Raw genomic sequence first — 15,992 nt, 5'->3', positions numbered from 1 at the left:
GGGCAGAATTGGAGGGTGGACTGGATATTTCAGAAGGTTATGGACAGGAGGAAGAGGAAATTGTAGAGATGAGGGGAGACCAGAGTGGGATCTGAAAACAAAGTCGGGGATTTAAAAAAATGAGATGTTGTTTAAATAATGGCCATTGTAAGTTAGCCAGCACAGGCACAAGCTGGGACATGGGCAGCAGAGTTTTTGACGACTTTGTGTTCATTTAGCAAGAAAACTAAGCACATGCCTTGGATTTCCTGCAGACCCTATCCTTTCCGCAGTTAGCGGTCTGTAAGATGTTCTGTAAGTAGGTAGGTGTTGTGCATATGGGGTGATGGGCAACATCTCAGTCAGCACAGAACTTCCAAAGAGAAGTTAACAGGTGTAGAAGTGAGGCTTATCTTATTGAAACTACATGAAGCAGAAACAGATGGAAAGGATGAGCAAGTGATATTAATATTTGTTAGATTATAAGTGCTTGGAACTGATAGAAGGATTGAGCAAATCTTGGAATCCTGGAGCTTATTCTGAGCTCAAATCATTCCGTGGCAAGAAGCCTATTTTGTCTATATCTTGTTTTCATAAAGGAAAGCATTCAACTATGTTTCTGATGTTTTAAAAAAAATCTGAAATCTGGTTTAGTATTTTAATGAAAGTAGCAATTGATTTTCTCCTCAGAAACATCACACATGATTGCATTTATTCAAATAAATGTGGCATGTTTTCTTAATTTTAAGTTTTAACTGAAGTTATTTAAAATCTTTGGAACCTCAGTATGAAGCTAACGCTGGCACTGGAGTTGTAAGTGAAGAGCAGAACTAAATGTAGGTTCTTACCTACTGTGGTAACTACCATGTCAGATGTTTGTTTCACCTTGCATGTAGCTGTAGGTATTGGATGATGCACCAACTCGTTTCCATCCTTTCTCTGGTACATATCAATGTTTAGGGCAAAAATAGGGAATATAAGTTTGCATACAATATTAGAATTAGCAGTGTGCTTGAGAGAGGAAGGAAGTTGTACATTGGTCGAAGAATTAAGTGGCTAATTAAGAATTAAGTGTCACAAACGAACACAAGGACTTCAATCAGAAATATGAGGTAATCTGGATTCGGAGGTCAATTGAGAGAAGTGTGTACTTAATAGGTGACTAAAAGAGTAGTTATAAAGATCTTGGTGGCAAGACAGGTTAGATATAGTAATTAAGAAGACACATGGATCCTGAAGGTGGTAGGACTGGTAGATTTAGTATTTAAGAAAGCATAGTTTCCCTGGTTTTTGTGATTGAAGCATAAAAAGAGAAGTCATGCTAGAAGTTAATAAAGCAGCCTTTGAGCAATTTGCATCTGCACATGATAGGATGGATGTGATAGTTTTAGAAACCTGCAGAGGTTATTTTCAGAAGTGCATGGTTTCAAGGATGCTCGCTGGACTGGAAAATTTTAGCTATGGGGGAAAACTGGTTTTGTTTATTTTGGGACCAAAAAAATCGAACAATTTAATTGAGTTTTACCAGATCAAAATGGGTCTTTACAGAGTGAACAGGAAGGATTTGTACAATAATTAGTAGTTTGAATGATTGGCGGGAGTTGAGGAAAATGTTTTCTGGGAAAAGGTCTGAAACTCATTGGCTGAAAGGTAGACTCTCTTGCCACATGTGAAGATTATTGAGACATAGAATGTAGAATTAAACTGACTAGCTCTTTTTTGGTTGGTTTGGACAAAATGAATAATTGGTCTTTCCATGCCATGAACTTTAATGGTTTTATAAAGGAGATGCCAATGGGACTCTGGATAATTTCTTCTGTAGAGAATGTTGAAGCTTTGAAGTAATGAAAGGCTTTGATTAGGTCAATACAAGTCTGTAAGACATGGGAGCAGAATTAGGCTTTTCGGCCCTTTGAGTCCCCTTCAACCCCGTTCTCCTGCCTTCTCCCCATAACATTTCAAGCACTGACAAATCAAGAACCTGTCAACATCCTCCTTAAATGCACCCAATGACCTGGCCTCCACAGCTGCCTGTGGCAACGAATTCCACCACCCTTTGGCTAAAAAAATTCCTCCTCATCTCCATTCTAAATGGGTGTTCCACTGTTCTGAGGTTGTGCCCTTTGGTCCTAAACTCCCCCACTATAGGAAGCATCGTCTTCACGTCCACTCTATCTAGGCCTTTCAACATTTGATGAGGTCCCCCCCATTCTTCAAAATTCCACTGAGTATAGGCCTAGAGCCATCAAATGCTCCTTATATGATAATCCTTTCATTTCTGGAATCATTCTCCTCAGAACTTTCTCTGAATCCTTTCCAATGTCAGCATAACCTTTCTTAGATATAGGGCCTAAAACTGCACACAATACTCAAAGTGAAGTCTTACCAATGCCTTATAAAGACTCGGCAGTACATCCTTGCTTTTATATTCTAGTCCTCTTGAAATGAATGCTAACATTGTCATTGCATTTGCTTTCCTCACCACTGATTCAGTCTTTAGGGACTCCCAAGTCCCTTCATACCTTGCCTCCTGCCAGTCAGCCAGTCTTCTATCCATTATGGTACCTTTTCTGTAATGCCATGGGCTGTTGTTAAGCAGCCTCATGTGCAGCACCCTGTCAAATGCCTGCTGGAAATCCAAGTACATAACATCTACTGAGTCTCCTTTGTCTATTCTGCCTGTTATTCCCTCAAAGAACAACAGGTTTGTCAGGCAAGATTTTCTTTTAAGGAAGCCATGTTGACTTTGGCCTATTTTATCGTGTGCTTCTATGTACCCTGGACTTCATCCTTAACAATCGACTCCAGAATCTTCCTAACTACTGAGGTCAGAGTAACAGGCCTATAATTTCCTTTCTTTTGCCTCCCTTTCTTCTTGAAGAGAGGAGTGATGTTTGCAAATTTCCAGCCCTCTGGAACAATGCTGTGATCTACTGATTCTTGAAAGATCATTACTAATGATTAATAATTTAATAATAGGAATAATTACTTAATGATATCAACATTTAAGAAAAATTTGGGTAGGTACATGGATGGGTGGCGTATGGAGGGCTGTGGTCCAGGTGCAGGTTGTGAGACTAGGCAGATTAATGATTTGTCAAGGACTAGATGGGCCAAAGGGCCTGTTTCTGTGTTGCAGATTTGTCAGGCAAGATTTTCCTTTAAGGTAGCCATGCTGACTATTTCATGTTCCTCCAAGTACTTCCAAAACACATCCTTAACGATCGACTTCAACATCTTCCCAACCGCTAAGGTCAGGCTAAAAGGCCTATAACTTCCTTTCTTCTGCCTCCCTCCCTTGAAGATTTGATTAACGTTTACAGTCTTCCAGTTCTCCAAAATCATACCAGAATAAAGTGATTCCTGAAAGATCATTACTCATACCTCCACAATCTCTTCAGCTACCTCTTTCAGAACCCTGGGGTGCAGTCCATCTGGTCCAGGTGACTTATCTACCTTCAGACCTTTCAGCTTCCCAAGCACCTTTTCCTTGGTAATAGCAACTGTACTCACTTCTACCCCAAAGCTCTCGAACCTCTGGCATCCAACTAGTGTCTTCCACAGTGAAGACTGATGCAAAATACTCATTCAGTTTGTCTGCCATTTCTTTTCCCCCCAGTACTACCTCTCCAGCATCATTTTCCAACAGGCTGATATCTATTCTAGCCTCTCTTTTTATATATCTGAAAAAAAAAATTTGTATCCATTTTGATATTATTGATTAGCTTACCTTCATATTTTATCTTTTTCCTCCTTGGGGCTTTTTTTTAAAGTTGTTTTTTAACTTAAACTTGTGTTTAAGCAACTCCACCAGTAGCCTGTGCCAGTACTGTTCTTGTATCCTAATAAACACCCATCCTTCTCTTTTGTTAGAAGGAACAGCTCATTGTAAAAGACACCAAGGGAAAACCTTACTGCGGCATGACCGAAGATGAAGTCTTTGCAAAGGTGGCCAACCTGTTCCGAGGCCAGGAAGATCTGTTGACCGAGTTTGGCCAATTTCTACCAGATGCCAAACGATCTCTGGTATGTCACAATTCGCACTGCCTCCCTCCGCCTCTCTCCATCATAACTACACTTGAGAACTTTACAAGTCTCTCTAGAAAATAGGTATTCATTTTACAGGGTCAAAAATCCAACCCATAAGTTTACCATATAAGGCTTTAGTGTTAAATCCAAATGCTTTCCTCCAAACTGTCACAATGCTGCACCGCAAATTCTGTCAATTTTGTCTGTGGTTCGGTGGTAGTTTATTTTCGAATGAGGAGGACAATTTCATGTTTGGATTACCTGAATGCCCTGACTGGTGTCTATTTCATTGATCTAATTCTTAATTTTAAATCTAAATCTAAAATCTATTTCATTGATTCAGTTTGCAAGTTGCTGCACAATGGGTTCATCACAAACACCACCATATCCTGGCTTGTCTATTCCATTCTCCTCCCTGGAGAATTTCATTCACACTCGAGGTGCTTTTATCATGCAATCCAGGCAGTCCAGCATTGTCAGATGAAGGAAGTGCCGTATTATTACAGGTGGACTCATTTGAGATGAAATTCAATTATTTCATCTGAGTTGTGTTTTCCTGTAACAATGTTGATTTTCAAAGCATGTGATTATCCCCTTACCAACCGTGGAAGTCAAATGCATGAGGAAAGTTTAGAGTAGATGGCAGGCAATTAGGAGGATTAATATACAGGAAGATCCTGGGGTGCAAGTCCATTGGTCCCTGATAGAGGCAACAAAAATGCATACTGTGGTACAGAAACATTATGGTAGCTCTGCCACTTTTGGTTGAGCCATTGAGTATAAAAGTTGACAAGTCGTTTGCAGCCATATAAAGTTTCAGGTAGGCCAAGTTTAGACAATTATGTGCAGTTAACACTTTGGGAACAAATTGGAGACTTTGGAGAGTTTCACCAGGATGTTGTCCGGACTGGAGAGTAATTGCTGTAAGGAGAGTCCATGAAGCAGAATTAGGCCATTGCGTCTGCTCTGTTATTTGATGGTTGATTGATTGTTCCTCTCAATCCCAATCTCCTGCCTTCTCCCCGTGATCATTGACGCCCTTACTAATCAAGAGCCTATCAAACTCTGCTTTAAATACACACAATGACATTGATAGGACGCAGAGCTGGGCTGAGAGTGGCAGATGAGAGAGAGGTTGGACAAAATTGGATTGCTGTCTCTGAATCATTGTGGCTACCTATTTGAGATACTTAAAATTGTGAGAGGCATGGAGAGCATAGGTTTAAAGTGAGGGGTGGAAAGTTTAAAGGAGATGTGTGAAGCAAAATTTTGCATAGGGAATGGTAGGTGCTGGGAAATAGTTGGCGAGGGTGGTGTTAGAAGCAAATATGTTAACATTTAAGAGGCATTTGATGGGCTGAAGGGTCTTTCTGTACTATACTTTGTTCTATGATGTCGGGTTGTGAATAACAGGAAGTGCGATGGTGATATTCACAAGTTTATTGTTTGTGCTTCATACTTTGTATATCTCGTTTGTTTTGAAACTATTGTCATAACGTTTGAGATTTCAATTCTCAGTTCACTGGAAGTGCTGCATCTGAAAAGGACGAGAGTAAAATGATCGATGAAGACGATGGATCTAAACACTCGCAAAGCAAGAAGCGTTTGCGAACAACGCTGCTGCCCCAAGTGCCTCCTCCACTCAAGGTAAGCTGTACATGTATTTACAGTTAGAAAACTGTTGTTCATCTCCATCCTGATGACTGTAGTTTGGGGCCCAAAATTTGTGTCTCATTGTCTTGAGCATTGTGCTGATCAATTTGTGGGATATTAATTACACCACAGTACAGTCAGGCAGATAGAGGACAGGTCTGTGCTTAGCCCACTGCTCTGCTCTCTATATACACATAACTGTGTGGCTAGGCATAGCTCAAATACCATCTATAAGTTTGCTGACGATACAACCATTGTTGGTAGAATCTTAGGTGGTGACGAGAGGGCGTACAGGAGTGAGATATGCCAACTAGTGGAGTGTAGCGGTGCTGCATAACAATCTGGCACTCAATGCCAGAAAGATGAAAGAGCAGATTGTGGACTTTGGGAAGGGTAAGACGAAGGAACACATATCAATCCTCATAGAGGGATCAGAAGTAGATAGAGTGAGCAGCTTCAAGTTCCTGCATGTCAAGATCTCTGAGGATCTAACCTGGTTCCAGCATGTCAATGTAGTTATAAAGAAAGCAAGACAGCGGCTTTACTTTACTTGGAGTCAGAAGAGATTTGGCATGTCAACAGATACACTCAAAACCTTCTATAAATTTACCATGGAGAGCAATCTGACAGGCTGCATCACTGTCTGGTATGGAGGGGCTACTGTGCAGGACCAAAAGTAGCTGAAGAGGGTTGTAAATCTAGTTAGCTCCATCTTGGGTACTAGCTTGCAAAGTACCCAAGACATCTTCAAGGAGCGGTGTCTCAGAAAGGTAGCGTCTATTATTAAGGACCTCCAGGCACCCAGGGCATTTCCTTTTCTCACTTGCCATCAGGTAGGAGGTACAGAAGTCTAAAGGCACACACTCAGTGATTCATGAACAGTTTCTTCCCCTCTGCCTTCTGATTCCGATTCCTAAATGGACATTGAACCCTTGGACACTACCTTACATTTTTTAATACACAGTGCCTTGCTCAAGGACGCACACGCAGCCTCAGCCAAGGCTCGAACTAGTGACCTTCAGATCACTAGATGAATGCCTTAACCACTTGGCCACGCGCCAACTTGGTCACTAGTTTGAGCCTTGGCTGAGGCTGTGTGTGTGTGTCCTTGAGCAAGGCACTTAACCACACATTGCTCTGCAACGACACCGGTGCCAAGCTGTATGGGTCCTAATGTCCTTCTCTTGGACAACATCGGTGGTGTGGAGAGGGGAGACTTGCAGATTGGGCAACTGCTGGTCTTCCATCAAAAAAAAAACCTTGCCCAGGCTTGCGCCCTGGAAACTTTCCAAGGTACAAATCCATGGTCTATTGAGACTAACGGAGGCCTACAATATACTGTCTTTGTTTTTTGCATATTTTTAAAATCTATTCAATATACATATACTGTAATTGATTTTACTTGTTTAGTTATTTTTTTTTTTTCTCTTCTATATTATGTATAGCATTGAACTGCTGCAATTTCACATCACATGCCAGCGATAATAAACCTGATTCTGTGGTTAGATAGAGGAAATCTTCTATACTGCCCATCAAGTAGTCACTACAGACAGACAGACAGACATACTTTATTGATCCCGAGGGAAATTGGGTTTGGTTACAGTCGCACCAACCAAGAATAGTGTAGAAATATAGCAATATAAAACCATAAATAGGGATTGACCCCTAGACAAAGAATAAGGCATTTCTACATGGGGTATAATAGCAAAGCATTAAGTGATTGGATCAGCAGTTGGAGTAGTTGAGAATTAATTGAAAAAATGAGTGTGAATTCCTTCATTGCAGCCAGTGTATTTAAATTCAAGTAATTAAATAAATCTGGTGCCTAGGATTAAGGAGAATCCCAAGCATTTCATACATGTATTAGGCACAAGAAGGTAGCAAGAAAGGAGGAGGGAATTTGCAAGGTCTTTAATGCGTATTTAAGATTGGCATTCACCAAGGAGAATGGCATGGGTAATAGTGATATCAGGAAGGTTTATGTTGATATTCTAGGGCTTGACAATATGAAGTGGGGGGGGGGGGGGGGGGATGGTGATGGGTATCTTGAAAAAGATCGAGGTGGATAACTCTCCAGGGCTTGATGATGTTTATCCCAGGATGGTGGAAAGCAAGAGAGGTGATTACTGGCATCTTAACAGAGATTGATATCTCCTCTTACGTGTGATGCTTGCTAAATCCTCTTTAGCCACACGTGAGGTGGCAGAAGCCATTGCTTTTACTCTTTATGAAGGGCAATAAATATAAACCAGGGAGTTAGAGGCCTATGAGCCTTGCATCAGTGGTAGGGAGCTATTGAAGAAGATTCTTAGGGATAGGATATATTCGCACAAGGAAAAGCTTTGACTTATTAGGGACAGTCAGCGTGGCTTTGTGTAGAGGAGGTCATGTCTTACAAACTTGATTAAGGAAGTGATAAAGAAGATTGATGGGGCCAGGTCGATGGATTTGGAAAGTATGGGCTTTAGTAAAGCATTTGACCAAGTCACTTGTGGTAGGCTGATCCAGATGATTAATTCACATGGAATCCATGTTGGTAAATTGGACTGGTTCTAGAAGACAGAGGAAAATCTGTGATTGGTGGTGTTCTACAAGAATCAGAGCCAGGACTTATTGTAATTGTTGTAATATTGTTTGTTTGTAATATATAATACTGATTTTGATGAAAATGTACGTAGTGGTCTGACAACACAGAAATTGGTGGCGTTGTGGATAGTGAGAATAATTGTCAAAGGATACAGCAGGTTATCAGTTGGAAACCTGAACAGAGAAATGGCAGGTAGAGTTTAATCCTGCCAAGTGGAACGTGTTACATTGTGGATGGCTAAATGCAAGAGGGTACATTAAATGGCAGGAACATTAGGAGCAGAGAAACACAGATGGCTCCTGGGGTGCGAGTCCTTAGCTTTCTAAAAATACAATGTAAGTGGATAGGGTGGAAAAGAAGTTGTACCTCATGCTTGCCTTCATCAGTTGAGACATTGAACCTAAAAGCTGGTAAATCTTGCTGTGGCCACATTTAGAGTTCTGGTTCCTATACTATAGGTTCTAGAAAGAGTACTGAAAAGGTTCATCAGGATGTTGCCAGGGTTTGGGTATTTTAGTTATAAGGAGATAACTTTTTTTGTCTTGTTTTTTCTGGCGCTTTGGAGGATAACGGACAACCTGATAGAAGTATATTAATGAGAGGTATAGAGTTATTAGATTCTGTTCCCTGTGGTGGAAAGAGGTTAAGTTTAAGGTGATCAAAGGAAAGTTTAAGGTGATCAAAGGAAAGTTTAAAAGTATTTTACAAGGCAATTTTTGTACACACTGTAATAGATGCCTGGGATGCACTTCCAGGGGAGATACAAGAAGCAGGTACTTTAGTAACATTTGAGGCATTGAGCCTGAACACGAACAGGCAGGGAATAGAGGCAAATTAGATTCATTTGGCATATTTGTGATGTAGACTTGAGGGTTGATAGGCCTGTTCCTGTGATACAAACTTCTGTTTTTTTAAAAAAAGAGATTACAGTTTTGTAGCCATTAAGTTATTGTGATTGTTCTAAAAACATATCAGGTTCAGTATCTTCAGGGAAGGAAATCCTCATCTGGTACATATGTGATACCAGAGCCACCAGTTTAGTTGACTTTTGATCAGCTCCTCAATTCTGAATCAAAAAGAGGTAGACTCTTAAATGCCTTCTAAAGTGGCTGATCAGTTATTCCATTATCAGAGCAAGAATAAAGCCAGGGGGTTCACTTGGCATCAACTTCAGTACTGAATCAATATGGCAAAGTTGCTCCCAGCCAAGACACTTGCAAAGTTCACTTCACAAGCATCTGAGGATCGGTGTCAAAATTTGAGAGATTTATTTATTTATATTTAGAGGTACAGTGTGGAATAGTCCTTTTGAGCTGCACTGCTTAGCAACTCCGAATTTAACACTAACCTAATCATGGGACAATTTAAAATGACCCATTAACCTACCCAGTCCATCTTTGGACTGTGGAAGGAAACCAGAAGACCTGGGGGAAAAAAACCCAGACATTCCACAGAGACTCCTTAGAGGATGCTGGGACTTAACTCTGAACTTTGATGCCACACACTGTAATAGCTTAGCACATACAGCTGCACTATTGTGGTGCCCACTGACTAGTGGAGCAAAAACCTGACAATTGAACTCTCAAATCCTGCTTTCCAGACAATGGACGAGACTCCCATCACTATCCCTCGACAGACCCACTGGAGGTGTTGGAATGGTAGTGGAGAATTCCAAACATTCGTAATCATTTGGTTGTATGTTTTAGGTAGTTTGTTACTTTATTCTAAGATTAGTTCTAGGCATTATGACTGGGGGAGAAACATTCTCATAGAACCTAAATGCACCAAGTTTGTGGATTACTTTAATGTGGATAATCCAGGTGTTTCTGATTTTGATTCGGTCGTAATGTTTCCATTTGATCTGTTGAGTAAGCTCTCCAAGTGCTGTCGTTCATTGCTCAGTTTGAGGTTATTTAATATTCTGATGATTGTCTTAACACTCCATCATTATTGAAATGTTTTTCAGAAAAAGCTGAAGTTGTCGAGTGTGAAGGACCGGTCGTTGGCTTCTGCGGGCAAACATGGGACCTTGCGAGAGTTCAGCTTCTTTGACAGAGTGAGTCTGCTGAATTCATGTGTGCATTTGATGGCATTCTGAATTATTTATTTAAAGTGCGACCAGGAATAAGAGACCAAGAATATTCAGCACTTCTTGAAAGTGGTGGGAAATGTTGAGGATGCTCTTATAAGAGGATACCCTCTGAATTCTGGAGCTTATTAATAGAGGAGGGGGGGCTGAACTGTTACAAAACCAAGGTTAGATTTAAACTGAAACATTGTCTGCAGTTCTGGTTAGTACACTTTACAGTCATATTGTGGCAGTTGCTACAGGAGATTTATTAGAATGTTAGAAGGGCTGGAAAAGCTGAGTTATGCAGCAGGAATAGAGGAACTGAAGATGTTTTTGGTTATTGAAAAGAGTTTGAGAAGATTTAATAAATTCCATTAACTTTTTCATAAAATGGGAGCAAACTTACCAATGGCCAAAAATAAATCTGAATTGATCAACTTAATTACATATTCATTGAAAAACAGTGAAATGTGTTGTTTGTGTTAACAACCAGCATGCCTAAAGATATGCTGGGGGTAGCCCGTAATGTCATCACATGTTTGAGCGCTGATATTGAATGCCCACAATCTTCCACAGAGCAACACTAGCAACAACAGAAAAAAAAAGCAAGATAGCAACAGCAAAAACCAGCCCCTTTCCATCTGTTCTGTTCCCTCCCTCCCTCCCCTCTCTCTCTCACGTACTTAGAGTGGCTTCCAACCCCAGGACAACTCCAAGCCTCCAATCCCTGTCGCTGATTCTCACACTCGTAGATATTAGGCCTCCTATTTTGGATTTCACTCCTTGGCTTGTTGATCATGGGTTTGACCTTTAGGCCTCGACTTCCAGGCTTGTACAGGTCTCTGACTGCAGTGACCTGGACTCTCGTGACTCCTTCGGAACTCTACCTTTTGTCTACAATCTTGAGGCTTCCACCTGTAGACACAAGGTGCTCTGGATTTCGGCTTTGACTTTCAGACTTTGCCAGATTTGACGTTCGGGGCCTCAACTTGCATACTTTCAGACTGACATGGACCTCCAACCCCAGTGATTGTGGGTGGGTAAGGTCACCAGCCCTTATGATACCTGCCCCATACTGACCTCTGACCCAGGACTGGTCATTGACCTGGGGAGCACTGGGCTCCTCATCGCCTATGACTCAACCTCCTGGATCGCTGACGGTTGACTGTGGAGTCCACTGATCTGGATTCAACTCCCGCCTAGACTCTTCATCTACTACTCCTCACCTCTAACTCCCCCCTCAGCTCTGTACCCAAACCCTAACTTGACCTCCTACTCCCCAAGACCATCCCGATAAGCCTAAAGGTGAAACTAGGTCTGAGCCGCAACATCAACGGACAGTGCAGCTTGCCACCATCTTGACTGGAAGTTGACAGCTCCCGAAGAAGTGCATCAAAGTTATTAGGGGACACAAGGGGGGAAATGATGGAAGCTGTAGTAGCTCTGGCAGAGGTATGGTGCTGGAGGTTTCACAGATTCACAATTGAAACCCACTGGTGAGGTTGCTCAGCAGGACAGAAGCACCTAATGTGAGCAGCTTCACTCTGCACATGACATTTATCCTGTCCCTCTGTCCTTGTAGCCACAAATACGGTTCAAGTTATGTGTAGGTAACATTTCAGATTAGAAATTTTGAATTATTTGCACCAATAAAGCCTTTTAGCAATGCTCAACTCTCAGTAGTAGATCATTTCAGGGCGCCTTTGTCTTTGGTGGAGCAAGCTCCCCTTTTAACTTTTCATTCCCGTTTAGTGTTGCAATCCTTGAGCTGTATTCTGGATCTGATTATATGTGGTGCCATGCTGTCAGGATTTCCTGGCACATTGTCGTCTCTCTCTGACAAAAAATTGCAACAAGCCAGCTGATTAATTTCATGGCTGTTGCCATGACAGCAAACAAGCATGATGCATTTGCGAACAATATGTAAACATGGCATCCGTGGACATTTCTAGAATGGACCTCCCTCAAATATTAAGTGTTTACTGTATTGTTTGAAGAATATAAATGGATAAATGATAATGACAGGTTAATTGGTATATTGAGTGAAGAGATTATTGGGGAATGTTCTGTGACACATCTTAAAGGGCAGTGGAAACTGATTCAATAAAAACTTAAAATAAGAAGTTGGAATATTTAAAGCTGAAAGTAGAGTAATGATAGAGACTAGTTTGAATATATCTTTTACAGAGCAAGCACAGGCATGATGACCTAAAAGGCAGCCTCCTATTCTACGAGGTTTCTTCTTTCCAGTTGTGTTGTGCTATCTAGTAGATTTTGGGCACCTACGTCTGGATGCTGTTCATCAACTATAGCTCAGCATTCAATACCATCATTCCCACAATCCTGATCGAGAAATTCCAGAACCTGAGCCTCTGTACTTCCTTCTGCAATTGGTTTCTCGTCTTCCTTACCGGAAGACCACAATCTGTGCGGATTAGTGATAATATATCCTCCTCGCTGACGATCGACACTGGCGCACCTCAGGGGTGTGTGGCTGAGCAGAGCTCAAATACCATCTGTAAATTTGCTGATGATGCAACCATTATTGGTAGAATCTCAGATGGTGACGAGAGGGCGTACAGGAGCGAGATATGCCAACTAGTGGAGTGGTATTGCAGCAACAACCTGGCACTCAATGTCAGTAAGACAGAAGAGCTGATTGTGGACTTCAGGAAGAGTAAGACGCAGGAACACATACCAATCCTCATCGAGGGATCAGAAGTGGAGAGAGTGAACAGTTTCAAGTTCCTGGGTGTCAAGACTTTTGAGGACCTAACCTGGTCCCAACACATCGACGTAGCTATAACGTAGGCAAGACAGCATCTGTACTTCGTTAGGAGTTTGAAGAGATTTGGCATGTCAACAAATACACTCAAAAACTTCTACAGATGTACCGTGGAGAGCATTCTGACAAGTTGCATCACTGTCTTGTATGGAGGGGCTATTGCACAGGACTGAAAGAAACTGCAGAGGGTTGTAAATCTAGTCAGCTCCATCTTGGGCACTAGCCTACAAAGTACTCGGGACATGTTCAAGGAGCGGTGTCTCAGGAAAGCAGTGTCCATTATTAAGGACCTCCATCACCCAGGGCATGCCCTTTTCTCACTGTTACCATCAGGTAGGAAGTACAGAAGCCTGAAGACACACACTCAGCGATTCAGGAACAGCTTCTACCCCTCTGCCTTTCGATTCCTAAATGACATTGAACCCGTGAACACTATCTCACTTTTTTAATATATATTTCTGTTTTTGCATGATTTTTAATCTTTTCAATATACATATACTGTAATTGATTTACTTTATTTTGTTCTTCTATATTATGTATTGCATTGAATTGCTGCTGCTAAGTTGACAAATTTCACGACACATGCTGGTGAGAATAAACCTGATTCTGAGTAGTATTTTTGCCTTGAGTGCCTCTATTTATGGCTCAGCAAAACACCTCTGCACGGAGCAGTACTGAGACATCTCCTCAGGAAGTTTGCGCTTTGCTCCTTAAAGTAGCTTCACTGACGTCTGTTTCAGTTAAATGCAGAGCATTCCACGTGCAATGATGCTGATTGACGAGTGTGTGACTCGTTGGCCCTCCCCACCGTTGAGCACATCTACGTGGAACTCTGTCGCAGGAAAGCAGCATCCATCATCAAGGACCCCTACTATCCAGCTCATGTTCTCTTCTCATTACTGCCATCAGAAAGGAGGTACAGAAGCCTCAGGTCCCACGCCACCAGGTTCAGGAACAGTTACTGTCCCTCAGCCATCAGTTTTCTCAACCAAATTCACTCACCTCAAAATTGAGCTGATTCTACATCGTATGGGCTCATTTTCCAAGACTCTGCAACTCATGTTCTCACTAATATGTATTGCTTATGTATCTATTAATTTTTTTTTGTATTTGCACACAGTTCGTTTTTTGCACATTGGTTGTTCATCTTTGTGTGCAGCTTTTCACTGATTCTTTTGTGCTTTTTTATTTACTGAGAATGCCCACAAGAAAATGAATCTCTAGGTAGCCTTTCATGGCACGTATGTACTTTGATAGTAAACTTACTTTGCACTTTGGTCACTTCCACCCATTCCCACCCCAGGTCCGCAGGATTCTAAAGAGCCAGGAAGTGTATGAAAATTTCTTGCGCTGCATCGCCCTATTCAACCAGGAGGTGGTGTCTGGCTCTGAGCTCCTTCAGTTGGTCACCCCCATTCCTGGGGTAAGTTCATTCATCTTAATCATTCATTAAAGGTTAGAAGTTGTGAACATTAATTCTCAGTGTTTGACTCACTTTCTCCTGAGTTTTGCAAAACACACTCATGCTTTCTTGTTCTGCCATTCCTCTCAGTTTCTGTGGTTTCCTGTTAAAAGATATTTTTAAAGAACGTATTTTAAGTGAATTCATTTGCAAGCTACTTCAACTAAGATGGTAGCAGTACTTTAAATCCCTTATCGCATGCCAGTGTGAGGTTAGACAGATAAAGGAGCTAGAAATGAGTTGGGCACTGTGCACAAAATACAGAAGGAGCTCGGCAGGCCAAGCAGCATCTGTGGAAAAAAGTACAGTTGACATTTTGGGCTGACACCCTTTGGCAGGACTGTCTTGGCCCAAAAAGTTGACTGTACTTTTTTCCATAGATGCTGCCTGGCCTGCTGAGTTCTTACAGTATTTTGTGTGTGTTGCTTGGATTTCCAGCATTTGCAGATTTTCTCTTGTTTGAGAAATGAGTTGGGTTTAACTTGTACTAATCAACAGTTTGTAGTTATCAAGTCATAAAGCATTACTGCACAGACAGAGGCATTTTGGCCCATCTAGTCCATGCTGAACTGTTTATTCTGCATCATCCTATCCTGAACTACCTTGATCGCAGCCCTCCATACCCCTCCCATCCATGCACTTACCCAATCTTCTCTTAAATGTTGCAAAGAAAACCCACATCCACAACTTTTACTAACAAGGTGTCTACATCCTGAAAAAGACTAAATAAAAAAGGCCCTTTTCAAGGATTTTGTTTTGTAAGAGGAGAATTTGGGGTTTAACTCTGCAGTTGGTTGCTTGATTGTGTATGAAAGGGCAAACTTCCTTCTGCGGATGGATAAGGATGATTTTTCCATGTTTTCTGTAAACTTTTTCAATGTACATGTTTTTGCCGCCCCCCCCCCCCCCCCATCCTCTCCACTCTGAAAGCAGGAAGTTCCCAGAGCTTTTTGCTCGTTTCAAATCGTTCTTGGGCCAGAAGGAGCTCTCACTCACCCAGCCTTTGCAGAGAGATCGGCCAGTGGATGGGATTGCCAGGGAGATTGACTACGCATCTTGTAAGAGGTTGGGCTCCAGTTACAGAGCTCTGCCTAAAACCTACCAGCAACCGAAGTGCAGTGGGCGGACTGCAGTCTGCAAGGAGGTATGAGCAGTTCCAGAGAAAAGTACAAGTGGGGTGACATCAAAGTATCAGAACTTGAAGTACTTCAAATAAGTGAGACCTGCAGCTGATGGGTGTGAGGGGCACCATAGGAGGGCATTCTTGTAATATCTTCACTTTTGGATACATTTTTGAAAAGTGGGTGCATTGTTAGTCATATCCAGAGGTTTGGGACGTTGATGTGGTAACAAGACTTTGAATCTGATTTGAGACTTTAAATAATTAATCAAGTAAACAAGGTAGCTTCGGTGATGGTGACGTTGA

General features: G+C 41.7%; 1 protein-coding gene across 1 annotated transcript in view; it reads left to right on the top strand.

The window, feature by feature from the left end:
* Positions 1-15,992, top strand: part of sin3b (SIN3 transcription regulator family member B) — a 48,042-nt gene that overhangs the window by 15,230 nt on the left and 16,820 nt on the right. Inside the window, 6 exon segments of the mRNA XM_073068469.1 lie at positions 3,853-4,005; positions 5,527-5,655; positions 10,215-10,304; positions 14,408-14,515; positions 14,517-14,527; positions 15,497-15,710. Coding sequence (XP_072924570.1) covers positions 3,853-4,005; positions 5,527-5,655; positions 10,215-10,304; positions 14,408-14,515; positions 14,517-14,527; positions 15,497-15,710 — 705 coding nt within the window.

Source organism: Hemitrygon akajei, chromosome 16, assembly GCF_048418815.1.
Source record: "Hemitrygon akajei chromosome 16, sHemAka1.3, whole genome shotgun sequence".
Lineage (NCBI taxonomy): Eukaryota > Metazoa > Chordata > Chondrichthyes > Myliobatiformes > Dasyatidae > Hemitrygon > Hemitrygon akajei.
This window is presented reverse-complemented; position numbering and strand designations above follow the sequence as displayed.